Below are 13304 nucleotides of genomic sequence, written 5' to 3' on the forward strand. Positions count from 1 at the left end.
TTTCTTCCAACAGAGACTTACATCAATGGAGCTAGCATCTGCTGTTGTCCCGGATGCGTTAGCAGGAACTGGATAGGAAGTGAAGCAGCTAGGCTTCCAACAGTATTCCTTCATGGGGTGCAGGCGTTGCAACAGATGGTTTACCATGCTGCAGCCCAGTACCTGCACCATACAGTCCTTCTCAGAGAAAAACGTTTGTCTTGCCTGTTCTGAGTCAAACAACAAACTCTTTAAGGAGTTACCTAAATAAGAATGGGCAAGTATTTAGTTCCTCCATGCTCACCAGGAACAGAAAAAGCTCTAAGTTCTTTGCAGGTAGTCAGTTGAACATCCAAACTCACAATGTCATTTCCTGCTTCGTGGTGTGCCCATTTACTAAATCAGAACTGGTCACCATGTTCTTAGCATTGCTTTTCAGAGAAGTCATGCGCACCGCAGAAGAGCTGAGTAGGTAGCTGGTTGATCTTTCTGGAAAGGGCTTCCTCCCGCAACGGAGCTGGCTGTTGAAATGCTTCCTAAAGCTTTCACTGAGTAGATAAAGAGCAAATGGATTGACACAAGAGTTGCAAAAACTCAGAACCCTAGCAATTAAGGTGACAATCATGTGTCCCAAAGATGGGTCAATCTCCTTATAGTTGAAAGATCGATACATGTAGAGGATATGATTTGGAAACCAACAGAAGACAAAGCATCCCACAAAGACCAGGACAATCTTAGCCAGGCGTTTGCGTGTTTCCATCTGCAAATGTAAGAACAGTGGTTAATATAAAAACACTGGTTAAAATGAAAATGGAGGCAGCCACAAACAAAACTCAGCGCACCACACAAGGAGTTGAAGCCATAGTATAAACAATGCACCCGAAGTAGATGATTTTTTCTTCTCTTCATCAAAGTGATAACAGTTTGAAAAAAGTTTATCTTCATCACTGCACTGGTTTCATTTAAAACAATATAATTTAGGCAGTGAGTCATTACCAAATGGATTTATATGCATGTGAATTGTGTCTTTAAAAATTGTCTTATTTGGGGGCCAGTGTGGTGGCAGGAGCACTAATCATCTACCCGGGGTGCAGGCATCCCCCCAGCTTTTTTCTTACCTAGTAGCTAAAGTCCTCCTCTTGCACAAGCCACAAGCCGGGATCCCATGTGAGTGCCAGTTCTAATCCCGGCAGCCCCATTTCCCATCCAGTTCCCTGCTTGTGGCCTGGAGAGCAGCCCAGGATGACCCAAAACCTTGGTACCCTACACCCTGGTGGGGGACCCGGAGGAGGTTCCAAGCTCCTGGCTTTGGATCGGCTCAGCTCTGGCTGTTTCAGGCACTTAGGGACTGGATCAACAGACAGAAGAGCCTCTCTCTCTCCTCCTTTAAGTATATCCAACTTTCCAATAAAGAAGAAATAAATCTTAAAGATATGTATATATAATATATATATATGCATATAATTGTTTTCTCTTTATTTGAAAGGCAGAGAAACATAAACAGAGGGGAAAAAGCTCCCATCCACTGATCCCTCCCCAAATACCCACAATGGGTGAGTTTGGGCTGGGCTTGGCGCCTAGAAGCAGGAACACGTTCCAGAGCTCCTGTGTGCTGGCAGAAGCCAGCTATGTGACTTAACTCTTCAGGCTAAATGCCTACTCTAAGCTGTTTTAAATAAAAAATATAAATTTAATGAAGCAACCTGAAATTTTTAATTTTTAATTCACAAAAAAATGAATTTGCTATGTAAACTGTTGATTCATATAAAAGCATATAAGTGTTAAATAAATAGTATTATTGTCACCTTTACAAATGTTTTTCTTTTTCATAGCATTTGATGTTATGCATATTTTCATTAAAAAGGTTTTCAAAATATGATAAGTAGGAAAATCAAATATGGACATATATTTTAATATAAAATTAATTTCCTAACACCTACATTACAAGATTTAATTTATATTTGTCTAATCTGCTTTTTTAAAAAGATTAATTTGTTTCTGTTTGAAAGGCAATTTTATACAACAATGGGAACATGAAGACATTTTATTTAAAAAAATGATGGCTGGGATCATAATATTTTCTGAGCTATACCCTTGTTCATCAATCAGAATTTCCACAAAATAGTGAAGAATTGGAATATAATTATTATTGGAAAGCAATCTTAGTTGGTGTTGGAGAAGGCAAAAAAAAGGGTGCAATTTAGGAGGAGCATAGCTCAAGACACAGATTGTGAGGATATTTAAAAATTCATGGAAAAATAGAATGAAAGGATAGGTACCATTTTGATGTGAAACTATTTTGAAAACATAATGTGAATTTTTCATCACCTTGTGAAATATCCTCACACGGTACTCTGTATGTTTTCTGGTGCCATGAGTTAGGCAGCCTGGCAGTATGAAAGAGGTCAAAGGCAAACTGTACGCTTGAAGACTCAAGTGCACAGCCAAGGTGTTGACACTGAGACTGCCTTTTGGTAAATATCGAGAGCCAGTGGCCCATCGGAGTTTACAGTTATCCAACAAAGCGAAGCAGAACCAAGTACAGCAGAAACTTGTATGTGCACAAGAAATTCAACGTTAGATAGCAAAGCCAACAGTCACATATCCAAATCACAATAGAAATTGAATCAAAGGGCTCCCAATTAAATAACTGATTGTAGACATGATCCTAGGACCTAGACGTTTTGCTTTAATGGCATCATATACTTAAATAGCAAATTTGTTAATTTAACTAACAACACATTTAATAGCTGATACATTTTTAAGTCTTTTGTTTACTCTCCCTGCAAGAAACTTGTAGCAACTGTATAGTTGATAAAATGTACAAGGCAACAGTCTATTATCCCATCCATATCTCAACAAATATTACCCAGCTAAGATTCAATTTGTTGGCCTTCAAATTAAAAACAGGCTCCCATGACCTGTCTCAGCCCTCAGAACATTTTAATAGAAGCTCTAATCTGGGAGTATACAAATGTGCAACTAGAAACTTCCCCCAAAATAAGGATTTTTGTTTCTCTTTCATTACTTGAAATAAAAATATATATATAAGGGAGAAAAGGACAGTCAGTGTATTTTGGGTTTTTATATTAGTACAGCTTGAGAATGTCCCCAAGCCCCCAAAGAGCAAATCATTTTGGAGTTTAGATTTTCAGATTAGTTGTGCTCAATTGTATGTCTGAACAAACATTTCAAAACCTGAAAAACCAGTAACTATGGAACTGTGAGTCCAAAGATATCAGATAGGGATATTCAACATTCATATAATCTTTAGAAGGAAAGTTTTAAATTGCTTTATCACCGGCCCACCTCTGATCTTTCTCAGTCCTTTTCTGCTGTCCTCACTCCAGAGCCTCTTACTCCAGTATCCAACCCAAGACTCACATCCAGATTGCACAGTCAGTATCCCACAGGCCTTTCCTTCTTCCAGTCTCATGAGTAGTCTCATGGCAGAAGACCGATAAATACATGTAAACCTACTATACGAAATTGTTCTGCCTTATTGTGTACTTTGCATAACATTTGCACTACAGTAAGGCCCTGCAAAGCCATTACTGCGTAATGATGTCATTATAGGTCTTGTATGAAACCCAGCTGGGGCTTTGAAGAGCTGTGGCATGAGTAGATATTAGATCACTTCTAGCTAAGGCAAGTATAGCACAGGTGCAACTCTGTTCTCATCACTTCCAGAACCGAGAGCCATGAAACAGAACACTAACTCTTACGCCCCCAGCACACCCCTCCACTAACCTTACCTGCTTTTTGGTATGCTCATTGTATTCTCCAGGAAGATTATGTGCACTTTTAATTAAAGTCTTTGCAATGTGATAATAATAAACACTAATAATACTAAGTGGTATGAGAAAATAGACCAAGAAAATGAGTACTGAATGAATCTTGGGATGTAATTCATCCGTCTGAGGGTAGGGAATACACGCTGTGAAGCTGTTGTTATCCAAGCCACCGATGCGTGCCACTTCAGAGAACACAGCCTCGGGGACTGCCAACAACACCGAGACCACCCAGATGCCCACGGCTTTCACACTGGTCCACAGCAGCATGCCCGATGTCTGAATGTCCATGGGGTTGACGATGGCTCTGTACCTGGGAAGACAAACATGTCTCAAGTGACTGAAAGAGCCAGGAAGTGGGCAGGTCTGGGAATTCAGGGATAAACATCCCATTATTCCCTGGGGTGTTTCCAAGGCCAGTCCTAAAGTCTCCAATGTCTGTGTACAAGTAAGTCATTGCATCATTTTTTAACACAGAAGATGGGCAGAGGAAGGAAATCATTTAAATTGATGCTTACCAAATAGTGATCATTTGCTTACCTTTTTCACAAGTATTTTCTAAATTTATACACACTACATGTGTCATCATTCATTAAATATCCTTATTATTAATATCTTAAAATACCTTATTATTTTTCAGAAATCTATGAATGTGATTTAATAAACACACAATAGCTACAAAGTACAAAAATTTTAAAAAACAGGATAATATTACCAATTTACCTTGGTACCCTTCTGTAGCTTCTGAACCAGACACGTGACACTCTTTTTTTCTCCATAAGGATATTAATGAATCCCACAGACTAATCCAGACTGAGGTTTTGTCTCTAACATATCTATGAGAACTGAAATAACAGTAAGCCAAATAGTATACAGTGTACCATTTCCCTCTCTTTCTCTCTCCCGCTCTCTTTCTTCCTCTCTCTTTCTCTGTTCTTCCCTCTCTGCACTCCTGACTCATCTTCTTGCAGGTGCCATTTCCAGACTATCTGCAGGGAAAGGACAGTTCACATACGGAAGTACTCCACGGAAATACCTGTAAATTAAGGAAGGATACTTTCAAAATGCCTCCAAAGCAAATGAAATAAAATAGTCCATCTCATGACATTTACCTGGATCTCTCACGATAGTTGTTGCCTTCCCTATACATTGCAATTGCATATACAGAAGATGGAAAAATATCAAACTATAACTACAGCCCCTACTTTTTTGTTATTGTTTAATCAGATTAATGTGTCTGTGTTAATCAGAAAAATAAGAACATCACTGCAAATAAAGGCAAAATTCCATGTTTCAATTCATTTTCCACTCCTTTACTAAAATAAATCTCAGAGCATTACCTCCATGTTTCTTACAGAAATATGCTTCCAACACTGTTCTAGCTTCTTAAACATGCAGATTGACATCCCTTTATGGCAACTGGAAATATTTATGTTTTATATAACCTCCATTCCCTATCCCAAATGTTCTAATATAATAATTTTTTTTAAATTCAATTTTAGGACCCTGTGCAATAGCTTCCCGTCCAGCTCCTCGCATGTGGCCTGGGAAAGCAGTCAAGGACGACTCAAAGCCTTTGGACCCAGCACCCGTGTGGGAGACCCCAAGGAGGCTCCTGACTCCTGACTTGTAATCGGTAAAGCTCCTGCCATTGCAGCCACTTGGAGAGTGAATCAGCAGACAGAAGATCTTCTTCTCGGTCTTTCTGCCTCTCTGTGCATCTGACTTTCCAGGAAAAAAAAAATAAAGAATTAAAAAATCGATTTTTTTAAGGTGAGCTAATTTCATGTATTTCACAATATGTCTTTGGAGTATAGTCACTCTCCCTGCCCTATCCGTCTTCCTGCCCGTGTTCCCCATCCTTCCTCCTCTTCTTTCTTTTTTGCTTGTTTATTACTTTTTTAAAAATTGTATACATTCAGCTAACTTCACATGCTTACCACGCCATTGGTAAAGAATTCAAAAAATAGCAATTGGGAAAATAAAAACATCATTCCTCAAGAGTTTAGACAAAAGCTATAGGCAATAGTCAAGTCTAAAACTATCAGTTTCAGGGCCAGCACAATGGCACAGTAGTCCAGGCCTCTGACTGCATCAACATGCTGTACGGAGTTGAGTTTGAATACCAGCTGTTCTACTTCCAATCCAGAGGGTGATTCCAGTTCTGTGGTCCCAGCACCCAGGTGGGAGACCCAGAGGAAGCTCCTGTATGCCACCTTTGAATTGGCACAGCTCTCTGGTCATTGCAGCCATTTGGGGAATGAAGCAGCAAATGAAAGGGTGCTCTTTCTCTCTTTCAGTCTGTCTCCTCTGTCTGCAACTCAAATAAAAATAAAAATGTTAAAATAAAAGTTCCAATTTTATTCATACACACTGCATTTTTTTTACTCTGTATTAATTACCAAAGACCATGGAAAACATGATATTTGTCTTTTGGGGACTTGATTATTTCACCAATCTAATGGTTTCTAGTTGCATCCATTTTGTTGCAAAAAGACAAGATTTTATTCTCTTTTAATGGCTGAGTAGTATTCCATAGTCATTAAATACACCACATTTTTTTTACCCAATCATCAACTGTAACATCTGGATTGATTCCATTTCTAAGCTATTGTGAATTTAGCTACAATAAGCATTGATGTACAAATCACTCTATCATTTGCTGACTCATTTCATTTCAGTTTAGTAATTTATATTGAGTTTATCTAACACAGATGATTGTGACTGGCATATTGAGTCTTATGCTACCATGATCTTTCTGGTGATGTTCTTTTTCTGATATTGCATCTGCTTTTCCTAGAATTAGTATCTATTCATTTTTTAATTTATGTAATTTCCATGTATCTGAATTTAATTTTGAAAGTTTTCATTTAACTTTCCTGAATAACTTCAATAACCTAAAATTTTAATCTCAGATTTCCATTTTCTTCATTTTTTTTATTGTTTTACCTTCCAATGTATTGTTAGTTCTGATTTCCATCTCTTTTTCTGGATTTTTTTCTTCTGTCTGTTATCCTGTTTTCCTTTTCTTGAAATTGTTTCCTGTTTTCTAAACATTCATCTTTTTATAGCATCTCATTGATTTATGTTTATAGTCTTTCCACATTATTTATGACGCCAATAAATGAATCTTCTTTTGCTGGCATCGTTCCGGGTGCCATTTGTTTACTTAGTGTCTGCACTTTAATATCGCCTACAAAGTTAATTATTGACTGATAAATCATATTTCATAACAAAGTACTAAAAAACTGCTGAAGATATTTTATGTGGATGAAAGTGAAGAGAAATTATCACTATGAGTAGATTGATTATTGAAAATTCAAAGCATATTTTGAACTTTATTGCATATAGTTAAAGGTAAAAAAGAAAATTGCAGTTCTCCACCTGAGAACTGAGCACATACCATGACAGAGGAGCTGTCTTTGCATATCAAGACTGCTGCAATAAAATATCACAGACCAAGTGACTCACAAAGAGCACAAACTTAGCACGATTCTGAAGCCCAAGACATTCAAGCTCAAGGTCTGGCAGACTCACCATGGCGATGCTCTGTCACTATTTCCCCACATGGCAGGAAAGGCAAGGGGTTTCTCTAGCATCTCTAACTCAACGGCTCTAGTCGCATTCATGAAGTCTCCTCTCTCATGACTTAATCACCTTCAAATACCACCTTAATACCAGCACCTTGGAGGTTAGGGTTCTAAGTTAAGAATTTTGAAGAAAGGCAAACATTCAGACTATCACAGACACTCTGTAACAGTAAAGGATATTCAGAAACTTGAAATAGTAATTAAAATTATAAAACTCTCATTACAATAAGATTTCTAACAGAAGATAGAGCCTTCTTGGTTTAGGGCATACAACTTAACGAGAGTGCATGCAGAGGACAGGGCAAGCATTTTTAATAGAGGGTGTCCTAAACTACTTCCTTTGAGAAAAGATCCCAGGAAAAGTTCCTAAACCATATACATTTAGCAAAAGCACAGCATTGTAGATTCTACCAAACCAGAAATCATAGACAAAAAATAAGAGATCATTAATGCATCCTTGTTAGTTTTAAACATAGCTTTGAAACATCAAAGAATGTATTGCACACTAACCAGTGATGGACAGAAAGCAAAAGGAAATAACAGTACAAAACTTTCTGATTACACTACCCCAGTTCGTCTCTTGCTTTTCTTACAAACTTTCATTTATCTCCTCAAGCAAGGAATAGGCCAATAATCACCTTCAAATAAAGAGTCAATAAAGAGTCCAATAAAGAGTCAAGTGTAAATTAAATTGCAACAGGTGAAGTTTTACTCATTATTGTACATTTCATGCATAGCATCACTTGTGCATAACATGATTAGCTACTCAGTAAATGGTTGTTGGACTACCAAGGAAAATATGGCCTGAACAACAAGGAACGATTGTGGAGGAATAGAGGAGAATGGTGTTATTAGAAATTGGACTTTGTAAATGCTAGAGAGAAGTGAAGGAGGAGTCTACTCCTATGCTGTCCACAATGCATCCATCTTCAGAGTCACCTAGAAATTTGTAAAAGAAAAAGACTATCAAATCAGAGGACATATCATTTATAATTCTAACTAAATTCTCTTATTTGCAGCAAAAGTAATTATAAATGTTTTTCAAGCAGATCATGGGTTATGGTCTTCTTGCTTACTACCTCAAGTCAGGAAATACATCTTTTTCCAGATATACTTGCAAATGTTAGTATGCTATAATAATATTATAAAAATCTCTTTTATATCAAATCTTCTTTTTACATATTCTAAGTGTGTAAAGTTTCTTATTTAGTACCATACAGATCAAAGAGTTTAACCTTATCATTTGGTCTAATTTCCCCCAGGGAATAGGAGCCTGACTTAAGATATTTAGATAAGCAACTTACCATAGATAATTAAGATGATGTTCACTTTCCTCTTTAATTTATATATTAAATTATTAATAAACATATTATATTTCCCACTATTCATTATTATACTCTTATTTTGGAATTGATAAGAACCTTTTTTGAAGGAAAGACAATATTCTATTAGGAACTGAGAGTCATTGTATACATTTCAAATTGGAAGATTTACATGTAGTTTATGTAGTATATCTCAAAAAGTACAATTCTGTCCTTTGTGTAAATTAAGTACCTCATTTCGTTTATAACACACCTTTACAATAATCTTTAAAAATTGTCCTTAAATATCAAATTAAAACCTGGCGTCTTAAGTTTAACAACTTCTACTCATAGCGCCTATTTTAAGTATAAGGTTAAAAAATATCTGCTAAACTATTCTAACAAAACCTAAAGATTGCCTGTAGTAATAGTCACAATTCCTGTCATAATGGTTTCAGTTTTGGAATGTAACACTAGTGTCAAGACCCAAGCCTTGAGTTTATTTCACACCAATTTTCTCAGCTGTTTGCTCTGGGTAATTATCTTCCAAGGTCAGAAGAAAATGCTAAATTTCACATATTTCCTGAGTCTTTTTGCTATTTACTACACATATGGTGAATTTTGTGAGTATAGCATGAATATTTCCATAACAATGACAAAGAAATGTGATTCAACTCTTTTACTTGGGCCAGGACTGTTCTTGTTCATGTTCAGTTTGCTCAGAAGGATTTAAGGCAGCTTAGAAATAATGATATAGACAACTTACAACAGAAATAAAAAAGAAGAAACCAGGATTAGGAAAAAACAAAAGTTGACCCATACTTTCACCAAATATGAGTCATAAGTTCTTCTAAAAACTCTAGTTGCCAGTTCCAAGAGGACATTTTGCTCTCCATAACAAGTGCCCAGTTGTAATTTTTATATAATCATAGACACAAGATGAATTGTAAGGTCCACATTTGATCGTCTTGTTTTTTAAATGTGAATTACATGGCTTATTTTTAGTAAAAGTTGCTATATTTCAATCCAATAAATTAAATATCATTTATTCAGTGATCCCAAACTTTTCTAGCTGGTTTCTCTTGCTTGTCTCTTTAGAAAGAAGAACTTTATACAGCGTATGAGGGGCACTATACCATCTGATGCTATACAACACCACTGTCATTGATCTGAGACCTTTGCAGTACACTGTAAGTAAGAATGCAGGATCCCAGCCAGGCTGGAGGTCTATAGCATCTGGATGCTGACCTTGCGTCTTGGAGAAAAAATGATTGAATAGCAAAAACACACTACCATAGGCAGCATTTTTCTTATATGTAAAATAGAAATATTGTTATCAACAAGATGGGACAGGTTGCAGGAGCCCACATCTGATTTTTCGAAAATCTGACTTGTGTAGGCTTCCAGACGCTCTCCAACATACTGCTGGAGCAGACACCTCCTGCATTGAAAAATCCTGCGGGGAAGATGCTAGCTGTTGCACTCAGTCCTCTTGAAAAGAGGTGTTTACATCTGGCTTGTTCTTGGAATCAACCCCGCCCCCCAAATTAAGTATTTGGTTAACACAAACATTTCACCTATAAGATTGTTACCCTACTGAATAAAGAAAATAAGGCTTAAGCACACATAAAACTTCTACTAGATAATCATAATTTTCAGTGTTTATTCCATAGCTTTTCTGTGAAATATACAATAAAGTTCCCAATGTGGGGTATAGATCTAGGGTATGCAATTGCAAAACTAATTTCAAACTAATGCAATTTAATTATCTTCAAAGAATTTTCTTACGTTATTTTAGGCTTCAAACCCCAGTCCCTTTTTAATCCACTTCCCAGATACAGTCTGTTCCTCTCCTTTGCTTCTCCTTTCTCCCCTCGCTGCTGCTCCACGGGGCACTCCAGACTCCTGCTCTACTCGCCTCACCACCTGCCCCAGACCTTCCTTTCCGCCCTGTGGAGGGCTGCCTGGACTCTCACCTGTCCGCGCTGAGGGCAGTGAGGGTGAACACGGACACGCCCACCGAGGTGAGTTGGATGGCCGGGATCAATTTGCAGCCCACCTTGCCGAACATCCACTGGTCGAAGAAGTAGCGTGAGGCGTCCACCGGGACGCAGGTGAGCAGCAGCAGCAAGTCGCCTGCCGCCAGGTTGGAGATGAAGATATTGGGGACGCTCCTCATGGCGCTGTTGGTGATGAAGATCTTCACCAGCAGGATGTTGCCCAGCAAGCCCACCGTGATAATGAGCAAGTAGAGGGACGGAATCACGCCGCGGATCACCAGCTCGGCGGGGGATCGGTCCGAGGCAGGCGGGAGATCCCTTTCCCACACCTCGGGAAAGAGACAGCTCTGATTCTCGCCGAGGCTCAGAGAGAGGTTGGAAGTGGACATCGGGGGCATGGTCTGCTCTGCGGAAGACTGAGTTAGAGTTGTCCTGAGCTCAGGTGTCCTGCAAAATGCAATGCTCACGAGTTGGTCACCAGATTTTCTCCGGCCTCCGCAGGTTTAGGACCACGGGAAAGTTGCACCAGCTGAGTCCCGAGGAGGACAGGGATTTGGCAGCAGCCCGCACAGACAGGGTCTCTACACAGGAAAGGGTGCATGCGCTCCTGCTAGCTCCGAATTCGAAACGGGACAGGGGAGAGGCGAGGCAGCTGCGTCTCAGTTCCGTAGGTGATGTATTCTTTTTGACAGCCAACAGAGACCAGTCCTCTGCAAAACGAGGCTCTATCCCTCTGATGTTCTCAGAAGCACCTGCCCGGGACTGGGAGGGCAGCAGCCTAAGTGGCCCAGGCGCTGCCCAGCCCTTCGCTGCTGAATCGCGGGAGATTTTCTGGAGTCTTAAGCATTTTGCAGCCTCTGCTGTACTGTGTGGACTTTAAGGGACACTGATTTCTCTCCCCCGTTCCCCCACCCCGCACCCCCCCGTCCCTCTACGCTCCCAGCTTCGCCCGCCTCCTAGCGGGAGGAGCCCCAGGCAAGAAGTTTGAGAGGATTTGGGAGATGTTAAATGAGTAAAGAAAGTGAATGACAAAGACCAAAGGAAATGAATGGAATTCTTTCTCCAGGCGTCTTCCATTCACTATCCCAAATGCGGAAAAGTCTTTCCACAGTTGGTATATCTCTTCGGGGCATTATTTTATTGAAATATAGCATGAGTCTACGGCCATACCACCCTGAACGCGCCCAATCTCTTCTGAAATATAGCATGAATAAAGCACACATTTCTGAAATGTACTGCTCAGTTTGGGCCACCAATCAGAACTACCCGCTAAGCAGCCTCTCCGGTCCAGAGGAACTACCCCTGGCATGTTGCTCTTTAGATTACTGACTGCTCTGAACAGGAGTGGAATGGACACGGGTGGACACTGGTGTCTAGCTTCTTTCACTCACCACTATGACCGATTGTTTAAATAGCTGTTCCAGATTCCATTCCCCAGGAACTAGACCACAGTAAAGATGTTTAATTCTTCATAAGGAGCCTCACCTATTCAGACATTTCCTCCTACACAGCAGGATAGCAGCAGGTCTAGACCCCAAGTTAGCAGGCCTAAATTTTCCTCTCAACTCTTCTAGGAAATCTTGCAACACCTGGACCTCAATACCCGCACATGGGAAATGATAAGGTTAAACTGAGTTTATGCCGCTGAGATCTTTCCTCCATGGGTTTGAGATTATACGTATGATTTTTACTGCTGTAGAAGAATTGTTCTGCCAACATCTCATTGTTTATTTAGCCATTCTAATGTTGACATTTTGATAGTTTAAATTTTTAACCTGTGTAGATTGTATTTTCCTGAATATTCTTGTGCGTGTCTTTAGATGCGCATTTGAACAAATCCTAGCTGTGGATTTGCTAGCTCACAGTGTTTGGATATGCTCAGTTTTAATAAAAACTAAAAATTTTCCAAATGGGATTGTGCATATTTTGCTTTTAGAAACTGGTTTGAGATATCTGTTAAAGCCGAACAAACTTACACCTGTGACTGAGCCATGTTAAGTCTCAGTATAGACTTAATAAACATATGATACTCCATCTTAAAATGACTTAGCTGGTAAGTCATTTGGAAGACAGAGACAGAAACGGCGAGAGAGAGATCATGAATCCTATGGCTCACTGCCCAAATGTCCACAATAGACAAGGTTGGCCAACACCAACGCCAAGAGCTTGGAACTCAGTCAGGTCTCCCACACGAGTGCCATGCACCAGCTACCGGAACTGCTACGTTCTAGCATGTGCATTAACAGGAAGGTAAGATTGGAAAGAAAACCAGAGCCAAAGCCCAGACATAGCATTATAGGATGCAAGGATTCCAGGGGACATTTTATTTGCTACACCAAAAGCATACCGATTATGCAATATTTCAAACAGGATATCACTAACAATGAAATAATTGTCCAAACAATTTGAGCTTTAAATCAATTACCCATAATTATAACCCAGTTCTGGAGTCAGCTAAATAACATTCTTTCTCACTACTATAACCATTTAGCTGGTTTATAGTTACTAAAGGATTAAATGATACAGTAACAAGGAAAATAATAAAAACATTATCAATGATCTAGTCAAAAACTGATAAAGTATGCACATGGGCAAAGTCATTCGCCAGTGAAGCAACACTTTTAGATATTCTCACCAAGAATA

General features: G+C 39.1%; 1 protein-coding gene across 1 annotated transcript; it reads right to left on the bottom strand.

The window, feature by feature from the left end:
* Positions 1-300: 300 nt before the first annotated feature.
* NMBR (neuromedin B receptor) lies at positions 301-11127 on the bottom strand. The gene is made up of 3 exons (XM_040965450.1): positions 10638-11127; positions 3735-4083; positions 301-739 (listed from the first exon to the last, which is right to left on the bottom strand). The coding sequence occupies exons 1-3, from the start codon at positions 11057-11059 to the stop codon at positions 338-340; spliced, it is 1173 nt and encodes a 390-aa protein (XP_040821384.1). The 5' UTR covers positions 11060-11127; the 3' UTR covers positions 301-337.
* Between the last annotated feature and the right edge of the window lie 2177 nt (positions 11128-13304).

Source organism: Ochotona curzoniae, unplaced genomic scaffold, assembly GCF_017591425.1.
Source record: "Ochotona curzoniae isolate NIBS_2020 unplaced genomic scaffold, NIBS_Ocur_1.0 scaffold_3890, whole genome shotgun sequence".
NCBI lineage: Eukaryota > Metazoa > Chordata > Mammalia > Lagomorpha > Ochotonidae > Ochotona > Ochotona curzoniae.

What these genes read in the sequence shown, in the direction of transcription:
- NMBR (XM_040965450.1), bottom strand. Translation starts at nt 11,059, where the DNA reads ATGCCCCCGATGTCCACTTCCAACCTCTCTCTGAGCCTCGGCGAGAAT. An exon ending in ACTGCCCTCAGCGCGGACAG is followed by an intron (nt 4,084 to 10,637) that starts GTGAGAGTCCAG and finishes TTGTCTTCCCAG; the next exon opens with GTACAGAGCCATCGTCAACC. An exon ending in ATGAGCATACCAAAAAGCAG is followed by an intron (nt 740 to 3,734) that starts GTAAGGTTAGTG and finishes TTACATTTGCAG; the next exon opens with ATGGAAACACGCAAACGCCT.